Source organism: Pundamilia nyererei, unplaced genomic scaffold (genome assembly GCF_000239375.1).
Source record: "Pundamilia nyererei isolate P.nyererei 1_Seehausen unplaced genomic scaffold, PunNye1.0 scaffold00178, whole genome shotgun sequence".
Classification (NCBI taxonomy): Eukaryota; Metazoa; Chordata; class Actinopteri; order Cichliformes; family Cichlidae; genus Pundamilia; species Pundamilia nyererei.
The window spans coordinates 396,940-420,051 of NW_005187579.1; the positions used below are offsets into that span (position 1 = coordinate 396,940).

At 40.0% G+C, this 23,112-nt stretch overlaps 2 protein-coding genes across 16 annotated transcripts in view; one reads left to right on the top strand and one right to left on the bottom strand.

Annotated features, from left to right (window-relative positions):
- The window catches only part of ncoa3 (nuclear receptor coactivator 3), a 37,737-nt gene extending 24,903 nt beyond the window's left edge, over nucleotides 1-12,834 (bottom strand). For both annotated transcript variants that reach the window (XM_005746418.1, XM_005746419.1), the window contains exon 1: nucleotides 12,780-12,834. The gene's annotated coding sequence lies outside the window, so the exon portion shown is untranslated. The remainder of the gene's footprint in view (nucleotides 1-12,779) is intronic.
- Nucleotides 12,835-12,871: 37 nt separating this feature from the next.
- The window catches only part of zmynd8 (zinc finger, MYND-type containing 8), a 23,427-nt gene continuing 13,186 nt past the window's right edge, over nucleotides 12,872-23,112 (top strand). For 5 of the 14 annotated variants that reach the window (XM_013914194.1, XM_013914204.1, XM_013914195.1 and 2 more), the window contains exons 1-2: nucleotides 22,445-22,521; nucleotides 22,816-22,967. In XM_013914194.1, coding sequence (XP_013769648.1) covers nucleotides 22,497-22,521; nucleotides 22,816-22,967 — 177 coding nt within the window. In that variant the 5' untranslated portion in view covers nucleotides 22,445-22,496. Of the gene's footprint in view, nucleotides 12,926-15,049; nucleotides 15,152-18,273; nucleotides 18,387-18,465; nucleotides 19,310-20,180; nucleotides 20,806-22,444; nucleotides 22,522-22,815; nucleotides 22,968-23,112 lie in introns of those variants that run through there. The other 9 variants (XM_013914192.1, XM_013914202.1, XM_013914197.1 and 6 more) reach the window with 8 other exon arrangements.

Here is a 23,112-nt window from a genome sequence, read left to right on the forward strand (position 1 = left end):
AGTGGGCTGGTTTCAGTCATTATGCAAATGTACTGTTTATAAGATTGGGGAAACCTGCAGTCAGCTGAGACTGAAGAAGTCACTTGGATGAGTGACGAAACGTTTTTCCCACAAAACGCTACATCCGGATGAAAAGAATCAACTTTTGGAGATTTACTTTCCTGGACGATTGAGAATGCATGAAGAAGAAGCAAACTAAGTAATTTTTTTTCCTTTTTGAACTGTTGCTGCAATCTCCCTCTGTACAGTCAGGAATGTCTATGCCCCTGAGTTGATATATCATAGCAAAGGATGCAGAAAGCAATCCAGTCACTCAGCGGTGTCACTAGTCTGCAGGTGCAGGACACAAGAGGGGTAATATCATTTCTTGACACTTCCTACCAATTGTAAGGACAACAACAGAGTTTGTGCATATAAAATAAACTCTGGCATCCACCAAAGAGGTTTAGACTTCTCACCAAAGACAAATTACCATGACCTTTTGTCCAGTTCTTTTTTTTTTTTTTTTAAACAAAAGAGGTCAATTAAATGAGGCCAATCATAAGATACATTTTGCCTAGAAAATGTTAGGCCACCTTTGTGTGCTGGTCTTGCAAATATGATCAGATATCAATAAGAGGAAAATGTACAGTCTTCTGTTAAGATCACTGCCTGCGTGAACTTTATGTAGACCAATCATGGTTACGTGTGTATTCATAACTAAAAGCCTGTTCTGAGTCAACAAAAACATTGCCAAGAGCAAGGACAAATGGCCTGTGAAGGGGGAGCTACCTTCAGTGTCGTTTGGTGTGTAAATTGATGAGGAATTATCTTCTTAATCACCTCATAGTAACATTTGTAACTGAATAAATCGAAATAATTCACCATCTTATTATGATGGTTTAATTATTCCATATTATAATAAATTACAGTTAAGAGAAACATAAAGTAGTGCATTCTTTTGCTTTGAAAACAGAACTGTAGGCTATGAGATGCCACAACCCAACTCTAATGAAATGACAACGGAATCAAATAATTCCTAGATATTCATTGTTACCTACAGTATTAGCAGCTTGGTGTACAGCTGACAAAAGTTGCTGTCAAACATATAATTTAACCCTAACTGTAACCCTATGGAGGTACATGTGGGAAGAAAAATGTCAAATGCAGTCAGAGCAGACGTCAAATGGATTTTAATCTGCCAAGCACACAGTATAAAGTTCATGTGAAATCCAGTTTAATCAACATGAGAATAGTGCAGGCAACAGACTGATAAATTTGCAGCTGGCAAGTGGCCACCCTGTTTCCTTCTACCTGCACGAACTACCCAAGAGTAGAATGGAACCAATGGAACCAGACAGCAAATGCCTTATGGGTTTAAAAGAAACAGAAGGGGGGGGGAAAACCCAAAACAACCAACTATTAACAGAGCAGTTTTACACTGCAATGGAAGAAAAATAAGACAAGGACAACAGATTACATGTTTGGGCTACACATTCTGAAGTTTCAATGTTAGCATGTCACCGTCACCATGTTGTTTTTTTGGATCACACGCTACCTTATAGGAATGAAAGGTTGAAGTGCAGATTTATCAGCAAAGACTAACAAACTTTGTTAACTTGTTGCTTTCATAAACTGTACGGGTTTAACAACTGTTAAAAACTGAAGCAAACATTTCGACAGTCTGCACCAAACAGAAAGGCATAATATTAAACAGCTGGGGAAAAATAAATAAAATCACATCAGGTCTAGCAGACCCCAATATGCTCCAGTTTCCATTATTGAGACACTTGCTTAGCCTTCTTGACCCCTAGCTCAATTATACAGATTGATGAGTTGTTAAAAATAAATAAATAAAAATGAATCCCACACAGAATAGTTATAAAGGAGGGAAATGACCCCAGAACCAAAAGCCTTTTGTTGCATTAGGCTGTAAATATTCTTTTTAATGGTGCAAATTTAGGCATTTCAACATGGGAATCTAAATCCCTCTTGGATTCACAGACAGTATAATATATGCCCCTTGATCAGGAAAGAAAGTCAAACCTATGTCTGTGTTGTCTGTGATGCTTTTTACACGACTAAATTTCACTTTCTTTAGTAGCCATCTCTCATGTTGACATTTTAGGAATTTCCCTCTTAATTGTATTGGAAAATGACATCCAGAAATATTTGTCAGAGTTGAATGCACTTGTGAATTTTCCTTATTAGCCATTTCCCTGCCAACATTTTCATTCCAGTATTACACATGATTTCAATGAAACCTGAGCTAATGGGGCTTAACTGGAGCCAAAGGTTTTGATGGCAAAAGAGGAGAGTGTTGCCATGCAATGAGATTTGAGAAAGGGGACGAGAAAGACATATGTGAAGCATATGTGAAGTGAGGATTTATTTAAAAAAAAACAAAGCTGTAAATTGCTAAGAGAAAAAGGGGGGGGGGGAAAGAAAAAAAGAAACGCAGATGAAAACAAAGCAAAAAAAGACTGGTTGGCTGGGGAGTGTCTAGAGGTGTGATTCAACACTGCCAATAATTTAACAAAACACATTTCTGCTTTACTAAATTTAAAAGAAAAAAAAGAAGAAGAAAGAAGCCTTTGTCTTTAAGGTAAAAACTATGTCACAAATGCCAAATTCGATTTTATTGACAAGAGAAAAGAAATAAAATGTGTGAAAAAGTCAAGTGTCAAACACATTTTGCACATATGACGGATATTGTAAAACCCAGTCTAACCATCTGCACTCTTTTCAATAAAGAAATACAAGATGTCCATAGATGAATGTGGTGAGTAAGACTGTAGCTCATAGCAGAGGGAAAACTGTGTTCATAGGATTGCCTATTTCTCTAGAAGAAAAAAAGAAAAAGAAAACATCCCCCACCCTTTTCCAATGCACACAACACACATGAGAGCTTGGACAGGCTGTGTGTGCATCTCCCCATTTTTTCCCACACAAACTGCAACGTGGAGAAAAACCAGGGAAAATAAATGAAGGTGAAAACAAAGACATGGCAGATTCCACTGTGTGTGTGCGCGTCACACTTGCATCTCCTGCAACTATCCATCATCAACAGGAACAAAGAATAGAAAGGAAGAGGATAGGACATGCGCCGGCATAGATTCAAGCAACTAACTTGTCACATTGCACAACTGTTAATTCTACGTCCCCAATAACCCCTTCATTTTCAATAGGCTTCATGTGCTGGTGCAAAAACTGAGGTGATAAGCGCAGCATCGTCCAGAGGAGACCACAGACCAAACAGAATGCAGTCAGCTGTGATCACACAAGGCTAATATTATGGAAATGAGTTCATTAATCAATAGCTAAACAGCCTTTTATCTGGGGAGCCAGAACACCAGTGCCTGATCAACCTCGATGCTGCCCAGCCTGATAAGACATATCCACTTGCAACTGATGCAATGAGCGGGCAAATCTCCTGTAGAAGTTAAATCAGTGAGACGATATCTTAACCACTGTAATTATTGTTTGTGATATTTGTAAATTTGGCGATGTCAACAGAAAACACTGAGTTTGATTTGGCAGTTTTGATTTTCGCTTTGCTGTTGAGACAGAGGGTCTTTCTGTTTTTAACGTTTCAACTGTGTCTCTCTCTCAGCTTTCGCTTTTTCCTTTCTCCCTCGTTCTTGCTCGTGTCTTTCCCTCCTCCCTATCTGCTCCCTCCCTGCCCCCTCCTCTTTCCTCCTCTTCTCCCCACCGTCACTGTTGGATTGGTGGAGTAAACACAGGAAGAGAGCGGGCTCTGTTCCACCACGCCAGAGCTGAGCCTGGGCGTTCCTGCAGCGCTCCTGCGCTGGGGTCAAAAGTTTACTGTGGTTTTCATTTCACCTTTCCACAGCCAATCAGAGCACCACACTGCAGTCTCTGAACTCTGACCCCTGCAAAGAATTCCAGTCAAAAGACGGTCTGACGCCAGTTTCCCAACTTTGAACCCTCCTCTATCCTAGTATTCCTCTTACTACTTCTTTCTTTTAAATGGTCAGCTTCATGTGGTGACGGAGCCTAGGTATAAAAAAAAAAATTTAAAAAAGGATTTTACTAACAGGAGTAACAGCAGAAGGAACTATCAATACGTGCCTTGTTTAATCTCCCAGGGTGATGCTGACCTTGGTTAAGAATACATGGGGATTTTACAGCCCGTCAGTAAAGTTTCTTTTAGTTTGCTTTTCACCCAGTGCAAAAAAAAAAAAAAAAAAATTAAAACAGAAGAGATAACAGACTTTATCATCTCAAGCTATATAACATGCCCTGTTTTATAGTTTTTAATTCATTGTGTTATTTCATGCTTTAGACAAAATAACTGATAAGGACAGCAACGACCAATTGTTTAACGGGAGAGACAAAAAGAAACATGGCTCTCTGCTGGGATTCAGCACAACACCTGGGAGTGTGTTTAGGAGTCAAGTCAAAGCTGCTCAGTCCAAGTGGACAGAGACACACAGCCAGCCATAATCCAACTGTGGGTTTGTTTTTGTCTTGGTGACACTGCACTCTGTCCCATCTGCTGAGTGATTAAGCCTGCACTGCTAATCAAGTCTTTCGCTCTTCAAGGGGGCAAGCAAAGGACAACACAGGCTGACTGAGCGGACACACACCACTATGCATATTTACAGTCTGGTTTATGTTTATTTGAAGTATAAAGCAACAAAAGTTGCATTTGCTGTTTCTGCTGGTAGAAAAATGAAATATTGTTGATTTTTCCTCAAGGCAAAAAAAAAAATGCTTATGAAGTATGAGTACAATGCATCATTTCAGGGTTTTTGTTTTGTTTGTTTTACTTGAAGCAAAGTGTGAAAATAAAGCTGTCTCTTAAAGAAGTCTCCTTTTCCCACAAATTACAAGTCCTCTTAAAGCCCAAATAATTCATTCTGTACCAATACTAGGACTGTACCTCATAGTCAATAACTATAATGTTGGGTTTTTAAGACTATTGATATTTGTTTTATTTTTGTTTGTTTTTCTTAGAATATAGTAATGTACGCTACCTCAGCTCCTCCATCTCACTCACAGGTTTGATATCACCACCGTTCAGATCATTCAGATTAACACTTTGCATAGCCCTTTGGTAACTTTTAAAATAAAGAACACAGACATATCTACAGACAGTACTGGTTCACGAAAAAAAAAAAAAAAAAAAAAAAGGTCTTTCTTCTCCTGCTGCAAGCACACCTCTCACTCTCTCCCCTCCTACTCAGTTACGTGAGTGAGAGAGCAACGCAGCTTCACTGAATGACATAGAACAGCAGTACAACAAGTGAAAGGAGGAAAAAAATAAGACATGATGCCGCTTCCAATTTCCTCCCTCAGTGTTTATTTTACTTGAACAGTGTGATTGCGTTAGGCCTGAAACACTGAAACAAACCTAGAGATCAGTCAGTGACCTCCTTGAAACCTTCGGCCACTTGGGAAAAACCTGCATTCCCTAAGTATTTGGAGACTGACTGCTGGTTGTTGGTAGGTGAAATCTATCCCAAAGTGGGTGCTGCACCCAAAACCTCCTTGTGATTGCTTTGGTCACTAGCAGATTACTGCAGTTGCCTCTAGTCTGAAAAAAAGGAAGAAAAAAAAAATAAAAAAAAATAAAAGGTCGACATGTCTGCAAACTAGTCTTGCTAACTAACCACCAAGTGGCAGTGAAACTAGGTGTGACGCAAACCGGAATAAGAAACTTTTAAAACTCTTACTTCAAAGTGAAGGCCTTACTCATTTCTACTGCACATCCTACAGTTATCTGTTGATGTCTTTAGGCCTTGTCTTTAGGGCTGTGTAAATGGGGGCTCAGATTATGTCATTAAAATCTAAAACCACTCCCATTTGGATATTAAAAATGAATTTCTTGATTATAGATGAAGCTTGTGCCCTGCCACACTAAGTTTGGTTTTGACCTTCACATTGCCTTAAAACCAAAGTCATTAACTGCTTTAAATAATATTGGAATTCTATTTCAAGGGTGGCCACCATGTCCAGAGGATTTGACTAGGACACATTGGTGGAGCTAATTGAACAGGGACCTTTATTTCCATTTTTAATCATACCATAGTCACACATAACCAATTCTCCCAATATGGCAAGAGCAATATATATCTATCTATATAAAACAGGGCAAATAGAAACATAGTAATTACTTGCAAAAGTAAAGCCACTTCTATATAAAATAAAGAATCAAATTTCAGCTCAACTTTTTCAAAGCGTTGCTTGATATTTAAACCAAGACTTCACTGCACAGCTTGATGTGATGTGGCAACATCAGGAGGCAAGTGTTAGCTCTGCTATTCTAGGGACAGCAGTAAGCTTCAGAGCAACCTTTTGATTAGAGTGTTGCCTTAACGACAAGCCACGTAAACAGGACTGACGTCAGTAGGCAGAAAAGAACAGTAATAGTGAAAAGAACACTTTTCTCTTCCCGTGAGGAGAAGAGGGAAAAAAAAAAGAAAAAGGGAAAGAGCACATATAAGAAACAAGTGTAGTAAATTATCTGACACATGTCTTGCCAGTGTTGACATGCTGTAGTAAGTCTGGAGCCTTTAACGATGGCGTGGAAGTAAGTCATTCATGACTTTTCTTTGAACTCAGGGCTATAATAAAATAACATTTATTACAGGCCAATGGAAAAATGAAAAAAAAAAAGTGTTAAGCTCAGTGCTGTGTGCAAAAAAATGCACACACTCATTGCAATCTGTGCTAATTTACTAAATGAAAGAAGATTTTGAATTTCAGATGAACTACAGAGACAGTACCCGTACAGTCCCTGCTTGCATGGTCAGATATCCTCTTACAACTTGGGACTGCAGTGCCATGCATGCCAACAGCTGGTTCCCAGTTCAGACAGACCTAGAAACTAGGGCTGGGCAATATGAACCAAAAACCATCTCTCGGTGTTTTTAGACTCTGTGGTAATAGAAAATCTCTCTCACACATCGTTTTTTTATTAATACAATCAAAGCAAACTGAATGTTAAATTGGTGTAAGCTGAAAACACATTTTTATTAAAACACACTGAAAAAAGTAAAGTGCAAAAGGAGTGATTGTCAATTTACAGTAAATGTTTAATTTTGATGCTAAAAAAATGCCAGTTTCACTGGGTAAACTGATTTTACACAGTTTAGAGATCATTTGGCTTCTTTGAAGTGGGTTTGTCTGAGGTACTTATTCATTGCCAGTGTGTTTTAAGTCAGTGACCAATGGTATACCACCAAGTAGACAGGGGAATTGACACTGAAGGTGAGCAATGTACAAACAGAAACAAAATGTCTTTTAGCCACCTAAAAAAAAAAATGCTAACCTTAAAATAAAACACATTAAAAAATAGCAAGGAACTCAATTTAATTAGTCAGGATATTGTGGGGGCACCACAATCAGTTGTTTTGCATTAAAGAACACACGAGTAGCTGTCTACTAGCACCTTAATTAACATGTTACCGTATGCTTTAGAAGCAATTTCCATGTAAAATGACTGTTCTGTTCACTTATGCCAGAGGACAAATGGACAAATACTGTCTCAAGCCGTTTTCACACACAAACAGCTTATACTCACTGACTGTGTTGACTACAGACTTTTGCAACCAAGTGCAACACAGCTAGGCTGGTAGCACGAGTGTGTCTCCTCGGGCATTTCTATGATATTTCAATGAGTAGTACAGGGATGTGCAATTGGAGACTAGCACAAAAAATTTGAAACAATGTTTCACATATAAATCTGGAAAAAAAAAAATCTTAGCAGTCACTCTGTTTCCTGTCTGAACTCCCTGTATTCCCATTTCAGCAGTGATTTGGGACACATATCATTCAGGATATGACTATAGCGATTGAAGCATGCCTCAAGTGTGAGTATAAATTGTTATGGGCCCGTGTTGACACTACAGTTCAGGCGAGCGATGACTAATGTGACCTTATAACCAAGGCTATGAACTCCTGAAAATGTCAGGAGAATTAGGTGGAGACCTTCTCTAAAGCTGCCCTTTATCATATAGACTGCAGTTAAGGTGTGTGTGGAGAAGGCAGGACACCTGCTAGCTGCCACTGTAAGGTGAAAACACAAGAAGGAAGGAAGGGCCCGGTGCTAGGTGGTTAGCAGCAACTGAACTCTAAATAAGAATGAGAAGATTGTCCAATCAAAGATGCCATCATTTTCTCAGAGAAAGAAAATAAATTTAGTCACCTGTTTTCACCAAATACACCTGAGCAGCCCACTTGAGTAAAGTGTTTGTGTGGGGAAACGCTGACATAACTTGTAGACACTCCCCAGGCCTCCTAGAAACCACAACCCACTGCCACAGAAAGTCAACATAAAACTGTTTCATTTTCGATGTGTACACAAAACAATCTTTAAAAAAAACAAAAAACAACAACAAAAACAACTATAAAACTAAAAAACAAACCCAAAAAACAAACAACCCCCCCCCAAAAAAACCAAAAAAAACCCCACCACTAAACTACTAATATTAAGGCCAGTAAAGACAAGCTTTGTGAAAAGTTAGGACAGAGAACCTTGAAAACTCTGCAGAGAACAAAGCCCTTTGTTTTGATAGCAAACCAATTCCACAACACTCAAGCATTTGACCCAAATTAGAGCTATTCCTGAGACTCTCACTAATGACATAAACATAACACATATTTACACAGAATAGATTTCTCAAAAAAAAAGTTACATTAGAGCCTTTATGGGTCTAATGGTCACTATGTGTAGAAGTTGTACCACTTTTAAAAATGATTTTGTCTTTAATAAAAGGGGGGAGGGGTACTGATGGGAAAAGAAAAGAGAGGACTGAATTAGGACTGTTGCATGGATAGTTCATTTAAAGTTCATTCAGAAATGACACTCTCCTATTCTCTTCTGCAGCCTTTCTTTCTAATTCTTCTTATGCTGAATAAAAAGACAGAGAGAGCATCTGGTAGCAGTTATCTCACAAACCAAACTTTTTTTTCACCCGTGCTGCTTCTCCCCAGAGCAGTTTTATAAAAGGGGCCCCTAAACAAAACACAAACAACGTCTTGCTAACTTTTTACAATAGTAACAAAACTAGAGCAGGGTCCTACCCTCCCACTGGCTTGTTCAGGTGAACTCTTTTTACGAGCATTCTTGAGCTCGGGGAGCGAAAGTTAAAGGGGGAGTTGAAGTTAAAGAGGAAGGGCAAGGAGGGGAGGGGGACAAAGCTCTTGGCACACCCTTCCCTAATAAACTCTATCCTCCATCCAATCAATGAGGACTAGAGCGAGAGCTGTTCCAAATCCACGCTGGTTATAAACTAGAATTGGGTGCAATGATTGCTTCAGGCTGCCTGTATGGCTTTTAGAAGTGTGCATGGCTCACATATGGCTCAGCTAACCTAACACTTGGGTCTTACCTCAGAGATGAAGAAGAGGACAACGAGGGCATGAATGACATGTGACTTCAAACAGAACGAAAGTGCAAACTGCACCATTTGACTTGGGTCTCAGTGAGGTGGCGATCTGGCCTTCCCTGGTTGATCTGGTTTCGGCAGCTCTCATTTCATACTCTCGCTCTCACTTGTTTGAGCAAAGTAACTAAATATTTCAGCAGTGGAAACATGACTGTCTTGTTTAACAGATTTCTATATTTAGCTCTACAGAGGTAGGCAGAAAAAGCAAACCTACCTGTTGAGTTCTGCCAGTGTGTATGTGCCCTTTTAACAAACAAATCCAGATCACTGTCACTGCATGAGTGACCTTGAGATGTGGAAATTAAACAGGATGTTATGCACAGCTTGAGCTGACCGCAGGAAGCTTCTGAATTCTTAAACTTGGTTGTAAAACAGCCTTGAACGACCAGTCAAAGTGAGGGAAACAAATACTCAAACTTGACTTGAAAACAGACCTGGGTAAAGATAACGTCAAATACAAAAACAGTTGCTAAAAATATAAAGATCCTCCTTTTCTCTAAATGATAAGAACTGGTTACAAGTTACATATGAAGGAACAACCGCTTTCCTTGACTAACCCTGCACTCCCCATACAGCTGTAAGAAGACCAAGGAGTCATATTTCAATTAGGGGAAACAATCAGGCTGTTCTTTCAGCTCTGTGTCATCAAGAGTACTCTCAAAGCTACTGCTCATCCACACAACTATTAATCATAAAATAAACACATACCACATGACCGATTGGCAGTTTCTCGAAACTAAGCTTATTATCTCTGTCTCTCTGTCTCTCTTAAGGCAGGGAGACTGACGAAACAGTCAAAGAATGCCATCTATTCAGACATTAATGACACAAAAATGCCGCTCAACAAAGACAGATTAGGCAGTCATCAGAGTTGCAAGCTCACCACCACTGTATTTAGAAGTCTTAGACAACTCAAATATGGCAGTCCTATGCAAAATGCAGCATTGCATAACGAGGTGAAAGCAGTAAAAATATTTTTAAAATCCTGCACTTTTTGATATTATTTAAAAATTAGGTTTTTAACCATTTCATTCATAAATACGTTTGTTTTGAATGCACTGTGTTTACCCCGAGAATTGCAGTTTGAACTTGTTGTGGTCAATATATTTCAGGCTTCAAGCAGGAAGCAGGCACTCATGTGTTCCCCAATTTACTCATGTCACTAAATAAGTTTGTAGCCATAGCCGCCATAGCCACTCCTCAGAAATTCACATTTTTATTATTTTAGGGACAGGATACAATACTTTGTTTCACAAGTAACCTCGATAAGAATGACCCAAATATCAGCAATGCCTCCAAATGTTATGCTCATTTTAATAGGGTGAGCGTTAGGGTGCTGAATCCATGGGACATGTGACCGATTAGCCTTCTCCCATGCCCATGAGAAAAAGTGATAAGTTAATGAATTATTGAGAGCCCATGCGGGGGCCAACAGACAAAGAGCGAAAGCCATGCAATGCAGTCACTTCTGCACCCCATCTGCAGTCAAAGAATCCCCCCAAAGATTGATTCATTGTTAACACAGCCTGACACCCTGTGTGAGGGAGAAAGAGAGTGGTAGATAAAGGGACAGAGAATGGGGGGGAAACAGGGGGCTCCGTTTGCCAAGAATATGAGCAGAAGTAGCTCATTGGACAGGTTCCCACAGTGGTCATTTTGCCCACTTAGAAAAATACCACATACATGGACTTGAGTAATGGCATTCTATGAGACAAGTTAGCCCACCTGACAGCTAAAGACTGCTAGTAGAACCATCCTTACTCATTCTTTCCCAGCTACCAACCATCTAATGTCCACATTACTGAGTTATCACAGTCTACTTAATCCCATGTGTGAAATCGCTGAAAGTGAGAAAACTCCACAGTAGGCAACAACAACAAAAAAGAAAGAAAGAAAAAATATATATATATCTATACCTGAATGATCCCAGAAACTCTTGCATTGAGATGTAAATGCCTGCAAGTATCGGCAGGGATGGCCCCGGGCAAACAGAGCGACAGCACACCTAGTCCTCAAGCATTTCAGAGAAATGACTAACCTACCCCCTCACTGTTGCCTACACTTGAGCACGCTCTCCAAGAATTTCCTCTTACAACCTTAAAAAACTTTAAAAAAAAAAAACCCCGAGTGCTCAGCATACACCTTGTCAAGCACAAGCACAGGGAGGCGAACCCAAACCGGAACCCTGCGAGTGTTTATCATCCTCTGCACTGAAACACATCCATCTGCCTCCACAACCAGTCCGTCTGTCTCTCACGCTCACGTATGCACCTACATGTGATTTACCAGCAGTGAACGCCAACATTTAATCACGTAGAGAGATAGTCCCAGTTATACCAACCACTACAATCACGCGAGCGCTATTTCGCTACAGTCATGCAAATAAATACCACATGCTGGGGATTGTTCAGAGCAGCCACGCTGAGCCAGTCAGTTCAAGTTGGGTTGCAAGCAGCAAGCGAGCAGCATAGTGTAGGCTACTGGAAAATACTGCGTGGTTGCCCACGACCCTGCAGCTGGCAAACTTTACTAATGTAACAACCACTTAGAGAAAACCCGTCCCATTTTAAAATGAAAAAACATTTTGTCATTTTTCCTACACTGTTTTTTTTAAATGGGTGTTACTTAGATGCTCCAAGTCTCTGTGTCAAAGTATAAGGAGGGAGCTCTGTTTAACAAAACCCAAGTAGATACACTGTAATTAAGAGTGCTAATCTCCACCACATTCACCGTGGAAGCTAGTCACTAGTCCAGAAGGTCATTCAATATTGTTATTTAGATTTCCCCACTAATGAAAACTTCCGCGGTGTACCGTCACACATTAGCTGTGAACACAGACGACTCCAGCAGCATATGAACCGAAACTGTAAAGCAAGGCGGGCTGTCAGGTAGAAAATATAGTCTCCAAAGCAATTCAGCTGTGTGTGTTGACAATGAACACATGCTAACGGCGGCACAAACTTCACGTAAACGTTTCCAAACACAAAAGAGTTCACTCGTGAGCAGAGCTGAGTGTTAACAGCTAGGGTATTGCACCCCAGCGAATCAGAGCCTTGGTCTCGTAAACTTTGTAGCTAGTGGATAAAGGAAACGCCAAAAAATACAAAAACCAACAAGAATGGATAGTTATCAAGCCAAGCTCGACGTTCATTGTGATACCACTTATAGGTTAGGAGCTAATAATATTACAGCAAATATCCCATAATAAACAGACACTGGTAAGGTGGTTCGTTTTATCACGGTAGCGTAAAAAAGCACAGCCTGCTCGGAAAGCGAAGCTACACCAACTGCCTCTGTAACGGCCGTGTGCTTTCAAACAAACACCAGAGCCAGTGTTCAAAACTTGCGTATAACTGAATCATAAACCAACTGCAGAAAACTCACCGGCTTCGACGCTTTCATTGAGTACACCAGTTTGTTTTACGCCTCTAGAAACTCTCCGCCATCTTCGGCAAGACCGTGTTTGTTTAAATGGGAAGCACTCCCAGATCGGAGGGAGCCAGCTTGTAGCAGGTCGACTGGACTTCTGGGTAATGTAGTTTTCCCCATTTATAGGTCGCATCAAAGTGTTTGGCGCGTCCTGAAAATGAACTACACGTTCCTTTAATACCCTTAGGTAATATGAGCAGCAGACACAGATATTATTAGTGGATGTAAATTTTCAATTATACACTACATGTAGTGTTAATGGCATAAAGCAGCTTCATACAAACTACTTAGCCCTCCATATCTATAGAGTATCCGTTTTTAATGTTGCTCATTTCTTATTCCTCTTAATTAATCAACATAACACTGATAGCCATTTTGAATTTATTTAAGTTAGGAATTATATATTACTAATAATACAATGTCAGTAAAATTCAGCATAATTGCATGCAATAGGGCCTGAATTATAAACATCAACTAACTAACTGTAAATATTAATCTGAGTTTTTATATACTATGTACTGTGAAATCTTATCTACCATTCATTGCAGCACATAGTATCTTGTAGTTATATCAGTTGCAAAGTGACTGTCAGTCATATCGATAGCATGTACAGCCTGGTATCACACAGACTAATGGCATACTGTCATTTTTTTTTTTAAATAACCATGGAATCTCTGTGGCCCTTAAGCTGTACCACAGATGATAAAAAATTTAATAAATAATCTCCTCAGTGTTCTCTCCGGCACACCAGTTCAGAATTTTTACAAGTTAAGAAGGGGCGTGGGTAAAAGATGGAGAGAAAACAGCAGGATGAGGGCGAGGGGAGCGAACAAGCAAAAGTATTAAATATGCAGTTAGATCCTTACTTGATCTTTCCTGTCGGAACACTTTACTTTTGGGTGTAACAAAAAAAAAGTGAAAGGCTGGTCACATATTATCTTTACAGCTAATTGCTTAGATGACACAAACTGCTGCAGCACTTGCAGCCACCCCTGCACTCTGATTTATCTATTTGCTGTGAAGACGGTAAGTATTGCCTGAGGGGTGTCATACATGATCATGAGGCCATTTTGACCCATGATGCACCACAGAGTGCCACAGGAAGTCATTCCTGTCTGTCAGACTTTACAACTCCTGCTCATGTCTCCAGGACTTTTTTCACAAGTAATATCTTGTTTATCTTGTACACATGTACAGCATATTTTTATATATACTATATACTATAATATAGAGAGTTTACATTTTATTTGTTACATATTTATATTTTAATTGAGTGTCTGCAACATTTTAATGTCCCCCCTGGGATGAATAAAGTATCATTGTAACATGAGCATATAAGGACTTATGGATTGAACCACACCCATGAGTGCTTTTCATGGAGAGAAAAAAAGTGCCTTTTTGTTGTTCGTTTCTTTTGGTTTGTTTGTTGGCCTATAGAGAGCCTCAGTTGCATTCCATGAAGAGCCAAAGAGGGGCCCAGTGGCCCTCTGTCTGTACCCCTTCCCCCACTAAACATGGAAAACTGACCGCTGCCCCCAGTACAAGACACTTTATCCCCTCCCCCTCCCCTTACCACTTTGAAAGGACAGGAGATAGCAGTTTGAAAGGACAGGAGATAGCCCCACAATCATTAATGTATTCAGTTTACCTGCAAACAGCTAACCACATGCCTTTCTTTGCCCCGCACCCATTCCCATCCCCCCATTCTCAACACTGCGTATGACCACAAAGGACAAAAACACGATCACTGCACATTCCACGTTTCTGTGTTTGAAAGAAAGATTTTAAGTTATACCGTTTATTAAAGCTGTAGTGTGATTTTTAGTGCAAAGATGCAGGGGAAAAAAGAGACTTTACTTTTGGTTGCTGCATTTCAGCCATTAGACAAATCAAATTATCAGTTAAACGTGAAAACATCTACATTTAGACACATAAATAAGATATTAATAAAATTAAATATATTTAAGTCACCCGGGCATTGTCAGGAATTTTTCTGAGGTAGGCTAATCACTTCTTTGGGTAAGCAGTGGGTAAAGCAAAATTATTAGAAGGGCAATTCACGTAAATGTCTTCCTGAAAAACAAGAAATGAACCTGGTAAAACAAAACAAAACATGCGCAGTGACAGGGAGATTTATTTTACCCGCAGAACTGAAGTGCTGTGAGAGAGGAAAATAAATCTAAATCAGGAGCACCGGAAAAATCTAACTAGGGCGCCATCTTGGGGCCTGCCAGGCTAGTTACTAGCTCTCCAGCTCCACTCAAATACGAAGGTCACAGGGCGGAGTCTACAGTGTGGACACCTAACCGTACGGCTTGAATAGACAAGTATGGCACAAGTATATTAAAGTTTATATGTCAGACTTTTCCGACTTCTTTTCCGACCATAAAATGGTTGGAAATGAGTTATGCGGTAACAACTATAGCTAACTATCAAGCTAATCATTGAGCTGTTTTTATTTGGCTAGAGAGGTGTCGTGGGAACAGTTCCCTTATCATTTGATATTAGGAAACATGATATTTATTTTTCTTCATATACCCGACACACAGTTTTTTATTAACATGAATTAGAAACGTTTGGTAGGTAGCAACCAACAGGCTACATACACGAAAGGAGTCTTAATTTTCAATTTTCTCATTATCATACCTAAAACCTTTATTATATGTTGAGACAGTTTCGCAGAAGGACCTCTAAAGTCTGATTCTACACAGTTATATGTGTAGTCATAGTTTATTTTACAGGTTTCTATGTCAACTTCCTATTTAATCATGTATCATAGATTACATACACCCGGTACTTTTCTAGCTAGCAGTTACTGGTTTAAGGGGTATTTAGTGATTTGAGATACAGACGAAGAGAAGAATTTGGGCAGTTTTTTTTCTTGTTTTTCTTCTTTTGACCCCCAGAGTCTTTAGCACGCTCTTCTGGCAATGTTTAACTTTTTTCAGTAAGTTTACATCGTTATTTTCCGAGTTCATCTCGCGAAGGTAATAAATAACAACTACAATATCATTGCCATTATTATACACCGTGCACCATCTAACATTCATTTCCTTCATTTGGCAGCATATGTGTCTGAATCAACAGAAAAAGCTATCATTTGGACTAGAAGATTAATTCAGATAAATTTGTTAATTTTTGACGTCCAGTGAATTTATGGGCTACTGAGTGGCATGCTGTGATAACGTTTTACCACTAGAGGTCAGTGTTGTCTTACTTCCTGTAGAAGAGAGGCCACAAACGTCTGAGGAAATGAGCCAGGTGGTGCTCAAAAGACAAACCTTTTACGTTTTCAGAAATATACAACAGTAATTGCACTCTGGCTTTTTTGAATAATCATTTCCTCACAGAGGAACAATAATGAGCTTTCCTTTCTTTAGCATATTACTCCATGCCAAGATGTATGCCTGGAATTTAGAATAGAAAACAGGAGCGGTGGGTAGTTTATTATCTGCAGTTTATTGTTCTGTAGATGGCTTTGCGTCACCAATGCCAATTTTATTTTGGCAGTGAGCACTGAGCTATGAGTCTATATATCTTTGCTAAACAAGCCAGATCCGTGGGCTCTTTGTTTGAAGAATATTAATGACTCAGTTATAAAGAGTAAAGTGTTTTCATGAATGAGAAAGTTAAGGGTGTAAATTTCAGATAATACCTCTGTGGTCCCTCGCACTGCATTTTATTTATTTTCAAAGAGACAAACACGTAGTTTTCACAGGAAGAGGTACTCCCTTGCTCTTTCTATAGGAATTAAGAGGATAAGTAGCCGTCACATACTGCTAATCAAATGGACTTGATTAACTGATGAGGTGTGACTACCTCTGTGAAAGTTGTTTTTTTTTTGCAGTTTGCTGGTCTGGGGCATTCAGGTGTGTGTTAACACAGTGCTAAGGAAGAAAGACATCAGCAGTGATCTTAGAGAAGTAATTGCTGCTCCTCATTTCCATTTCCGAACAACATGAAGTCAGTCATTCTACAGTGAGACAGATTATTCAACAGTGGAAAACATTAAAGACAGCTGCCAATCTTCCCAGCAAGCTCACCCCAAGGTCAGCCTATACAATGCTCAGAGAAACTGCAAAAAAGCCAGGAGCTACAATTTGGACTACAGACATGTAGGGTAGCTTTACAGTTAGCATGTTAAATGTTTATAACGTCAAATGTTCATAACACTACAATTAGAGAAAGAAAATAGAAAACGACAAGTATGGCTTATTTGGAAGAGTTGCCAGGAGAAAACCTCTTCACTCAAAAAGAACATTTACAGGGCCGCTTAGCTTTGAAAAGCAGCATCAGAGTAAATTACAAGACCTCTGGAACAATGTCCTTTGAACAGATGAGATCAAAGTGGAGATGTTTGACCAAAACCAAACACAGGATATCAGCACAAACACCCCCATACCAACTGTCAAGCATGGTCGTGGAGGGGTAATTATTTGAGCTTGCTTTGCCATAGTGAAAGCTTTCATGAAACTGCATCATGCAGCTGAACAATGATCCTAAACACACAAATCCACAACAGAATGCCTGAAAAAGAAAAGAATTGAGGTGTTCTTGTGGTTCAACCAGACATCAGCCTGACTGAAACACTGTGCCAGGGCCTAAGAGAGCTGTGCATAAAGAAATACTCGCAAACCTCAATGAACTTATGCAGGATTATAAAGAAGAGTGGTTCAAAATCGCTCCTCAGTGACAGGAAAGACTGAAAAAAGCTTATACAGAAAATTGGTCAAAATTAGGCAACTTTAAATTTTTGCTTTATAGGTTTCACTTAATGCTAGAAGTGAAAATAAAGCTTAATGTAAAAAAGAAACACGTGTGAACCATTTACAATGAAATATAAAGTAACATACAGATTCTTATACTCTTATTGAATTATACTGCATGGTTGAAAGTGATAACAGAAACTGAACCACTGCAACCACATTGTTAACAACAAACAACAGCAGTTCAAAGGCCCAGGTATGACTGAAACACATGACTGTAATTTGGTGTTCAGACTGAACCTTTACAGGTCAAACACACAGAGTGCATTTCATGTCGTGTCTGCCTACCCACTGGCTTTTATTTACATAGCAGTTTCTTTATCTTTCCCATGATGTCAGCTTACTTTGAGGGTGGAAACTTGTGAGACAAATTCCTTTCTAACACCACACGGGCCTGTTTATTATGCATGTGACTGCTGACTGCTGTTCGTAGCTGTACTGAAGAGCTCCTTTATAGCAAGTTGTCTGCAGGCTTCTTGTTATGTGTGGGTTGTCAGTGGCTGATTATTTTGATCTGGGCCTAGAGATTCCTGCTAGCTCTGAGTACTGCGTTTCAGCTTGCCTGTGCTAAACAAAAGACAAGCAGCCAGGAAATACACCAGCCAATCAGCAGCTGCCTTATATGCTGACAGCACATGGAGCCAGTCCTAGCGTAGCTTTTATCTGAACAGTTGAGTCGGACAGCTTGGAGAGCCGTGGCTGTGCTCTGAGCAGGGTGAGGGCTGACAGGGCTGTCCTCCATGTTTTAATAAGCATTGACATATCACACAGAGTATTTAGCCATGCATCCACAGAGGTAAGCCTTATTTTCATCTTTTTCCACATATACTACTTTGTCTATGAGGCACCAGATCTGTGCCTGAGTAATAATATAGGTTTGTCTGACAGAATGGGGGAGGGGAAGCATATTTGTCACTCACAGCACAGGAGTGGAGCCTGGAAGGAGAGCAATGCATGGTATAGTATAACAGACAGCCTCTGCTAGCTGGTTGGCTCTGTGAATATGCATAGTAGAGGGCCATAGGTCACATCCAAGGTCATTGTATGGTCTGACTAAGAAAACCTGCTTCCTTTTGTAAAGTTCAAAAGAGAAGTGACGTTCTGTGACTGTCCCTGGCCTTTGACAGGCCCAGTGAGAGAAACCAGGCAGGATGGGAGAGCAGTTCAGAGAGGAGATCCCAGAGGAATTAACAGATGGTAAACTGACAGCACAGCAAGTTTAATTTAGACCTCGAACAAGAATGAGAGCAAGGCAGCAGGGTACTGTTGTTAATTGTTTGCCAGACTAACACGGCAGGGAAGAACAGACTGTAAATGATAAAACTGTATTTTCATCCGGAACCCAGTTCACCCCAGAAAGGGGAATGCAACCTCCCCCAAAAAACAAACAAACATGCTGTTAAAAAGCCTGTGAGCTGATCATCATTATTATAAAAATACAAATTATTTATTGAGTAAATATGCTGTAGCTGCTTATTTATCACGAGCTTGGAAAAACTGCCTGAGCTTAATGGTGTGCACTGCCTCCCAGTGTTGTTCTCTGCTGCTGAGTGTCAGCCATTTTAGAGAGCTTCCCCTTTCTGTCCCTCTGCTCCAAGCACACTGAGTATTTGTATGTAAGACAGAAGGAAAGAAGGGAAGGACTTCCTCTCAAAAGGCTCTGCACAGAAACCTCATCTCATCCAGAGAAGCTTTTGCAGCCTTTTTGAAGTCGACCAGGTTAGATTGAATTCTGTTTATGCATAATGGTGTTGGTGTTTTGTGTGCATGGAGAAGATACACATTTTAAATTCAGTCAATGATTGTGTCATTTTTCTGTCGGTTTAGCAACATTATTTATATACCATGTAATATTATTGACAATGATTATAATGGACAGAGCAAGTCAAATGTAACCAGTGGGGTTATGGCCTGGATATAATATGGTGTTTATAAATGTGCTTGACCAGGGTTCAGGAACAATTTGTAAGGACTGAAACAACAAAGTCAACACTCAGTTTGCTGTGAATGGTGTCTGGTAATGTGTTTAATCCCCCCCCCCCCCAATTCCACTATGCTTTTTTTCAGGATTTGTACAGATACACTCACACCTACACATACAGCCTTTTTAGTTTGGTTTGTGCCTTTACAGAGTCCTTCCTCGCATGTTTAAATAGATATAACATGTCTTAAGGTATGGTTTTCCCACAGAAAACTGGTCATTTGCTTAGTAATTCTTAGTGACTTCTGTGCCTCGCTCATCACGCTTTCCTTTTTTACCAGGAGTATCCAAGAACGGTTTCCTAGTGTCAAACGTTTAAGCGTGTATCTGTTTTATCTCGTAGTTTGTATTTATGTTTTATGAGAACTGTGTTTGAATTGTGTATGCTATTTGTATCCATGTCTTTAAGGTACTTGATGTAAGGAAATAAATATATTTGGCTTAAAAAAATGAATACCTCTGCTTTAACGGTCAGCTTACGTCACACTGTGTGCTCAGATTTTCAGGCTGACAGTAGATGGAGGAAGGAGGCTATGCAGTCCATAGTGTGTAAAAGGCCTGTGACATTTTTCAGCCTCCTCTTTGTGTCCACCTTTAGGGCCCTTGCTATATATCAGCATGCCGGGGCACATCATAAGCTGCATGTGGTCCTGTGCAGCAGATCTGACTGGTGCCGTGTGTACGTGCTATGTGTGCAGTGTGCACATTGGCCAAAGAGAGAGAGCGTGAGGAAAAAAGAGAGAGAGAGAGAGAGAGTCTTCAAAATGGATGCCATACACATATACTGGCTGAGAGCACAGAGAGAAGGAATCTGATCCCCTCCTTGTCAAGCCCGTAGGGCTGCATCTTACATGTCTGATAAAAGGAACAGAGCCAGAGTATGACTGGATGGAGTTTTAAGGCAGTGAGGGACTTGGTTTTCACGACTGTTTTTGTGACAGCGAGGATCAGTCCTCTCTGCATTGCAGCATTGTGGTTGAGGAGAGCGGGGAGAAGAGAGCCTGTGTGGCACACCGAGCTGAGCACCCAATCAGGCACCTCCGTGTGGTGCTTGAGCCAATCGGCAGCTCGCAGCCGAGGTTAAAGATTGTCAATTGCAGGAGAGAGCAGCAGGGAGAGAAGGCCTTCTGGGAAACCTGGACCCATCTTTTCCCTCATCCCCCAACGTCCTCAATTGATAAAGATAAAGATTAAAGAATAGGCTGAAGAATCTGTATGTGAGTAAGGAAAAAAGGTATGCCGTTCATTTCCTACATTGAGGCATGATTGTTATGGCAGTGGTGGGTGTGGAAGGGGATGTGTCAGGAGGTTACAGGGTTACAATGTGCTGAACTGAACGTGCTGTGGTCTCTGATTTATAAAGGGATTTTGTCAGGATAGACAGCAGTGAGTTCCCTCCTGTCTCTCTTTCCCTTTGTGTGTTGTTGCATTTCCTGGCCTGGACAGGACATGATGGTGCAGGGGTAAACTGTCTAAGGCTGTCCAGAAAGGCTGGATGAGGAGGCCAGTAAAGCAGTTTCACTGCACTCTTATTTTTGTCTGTAGATGTGCTGTATTTCTGGATGTCATTTCATCTTACTGTAGGGATTGAGGAGGTTGAAGGGTGTGGGGGTTGGGGAACAAGATAATTGAAATGGAAGCAGTATTCTAGCTGGATGAAAACAATACATTTAAAAGGTGTTTTTGTGAAGTGTAAGGGAAATAAATATGGAAAAAACCTGGTTCATCTGAGCACAGAGGCCACTGCATCTGCTGTGGCGTCAGAGAAAACCGTAATAACAAAAGAAACGACAACAGAGCACCTGTAAACCAAGGTGACTCAGATGAGAAAAAACCTGTTGGTTTGAGAGCACATTTTGGATTGCATTTGAATGTTCTTTTTCTCCAACAGAACTGTGGATGTGATTGTGCTTTCCACTACGATGCGCTGGCTGGTATTGGCTCGATTAATGAATATGACTTTTTGTTTAGACTATTTACATGCTGTTAACTTGTTGGATGTCAGAAAACGCAGACATTTCTTTCCTGTGTTTTCATATTTACTATTTATTAGGTCAGTAGAGAAAAGTGTCTAATACTAATAAATGGAGAATTGCAGCACACATTGTACTCATGTTGTCTCAGTATTGGTTAATTTTAACTTTCCTTGAGATCAAGATGTGGCCTTTGTTCTGAGCTGCTGGTATATTGGTTTGCTCTCTCATTTTGAGTCTTCTAGCTGCAAAACATTCACATAAATTGTTAGGACTATTACCAGTGGAGCATTTGTTTTCAGGTTTTGTAGTGTTGTGTTGTACTGTTGAAGTTTTGCTTACTCTATCTTTTAAAGTCAATCTTACCTTTTTTACCTTTGAAAATCAAAGGAATTATTTCTTGACATGACATAGACTTACTGCTGGATATCATTCACATCAAGTCTTTGAAACCTGCAGTACTTTAGCTCAGCTCCTTTCTTGAAATACTGAGACACTTCTTCCCGCCTATGTGACCCAACTCTCACCAGAAACCGGTTGTCATTTTTTCTCTAAAAGAACTTTTCTTCACATGATAGGAGGTGATCCAGAAAGTTATAGAATAAGGTTAAGAAAACCTGACCACTTGCATACCTACTAATGAACCTCACAACTGGAAGTCATTAATAAGAGAGGTTATTTTGTATTCAGCAGTGAGCTTTATTAATTCTGGTCCTTTTTCTTACGTGCAATTTGGTTCAATCGTAATTACACTAAGAAAGTAACGTTCCTCATGCACCATGCGGTGTCTTTTCCCCTTTTCCGAAACATTTAGAAAAATAACAATATGACACATTTTCAGCTGTCTGTTACATTTGACTGCACTACACATTTGAATACCTGTGGCAATGTTATTTTCAGTTTGGAAGAAGAAGAAGAGGGAAAAACAGAAGAACAGGCTGTAACAGAAGAAATGGAGATCTCAACACGGTCCAAAGGTAAAAATAAAGTATGCAAGGTATTCAGATGGTAAGGCTCTCTTTCTCCACCTGCAGCGTTTCTAAACTTTTTATGTGTAAAGTGATTTTGGTTTGGTTTATTACAATGAATTAGACGAGCTAACTCACAGTTCACCTGTGGCAACCCCTTGCAAGTAAGATTACATCTGAAAGAAGCTATTTTAGTGGCGCCACTCAGTTGTGTGAGTTCAAGAAAAGATGGTTGTCATTTCTGATACTTTTTCCTGCTTTTAGAATCAATATGTCTGTTTGATCTCTGATTATTGTCTGCAGTTTCAGAGGCTGGTTCAACAGAAAGGGTGCCACCAAAAAGAAAGATGCCCAGTCCTTCTCAGTCATCCAACGGTCACTCCTCTGCTGAGACCTCACCGTGCCCAGTGAAAAAGAAGAAGAAACCAGGTGCTGTTAGCAGCAGCAAAGACCAGGTACCAGTCAGTTCACAGCTGAGGATTTTTTTTATAAATAAACTATATTTACAGTGGGGCAAAAAAGTATTTAGTCAGCCACCGATTGTGCAAGTTCCCCCACTTAAAATGATGACAGAGGTCAGTAATTTGCACCAGAGGTACA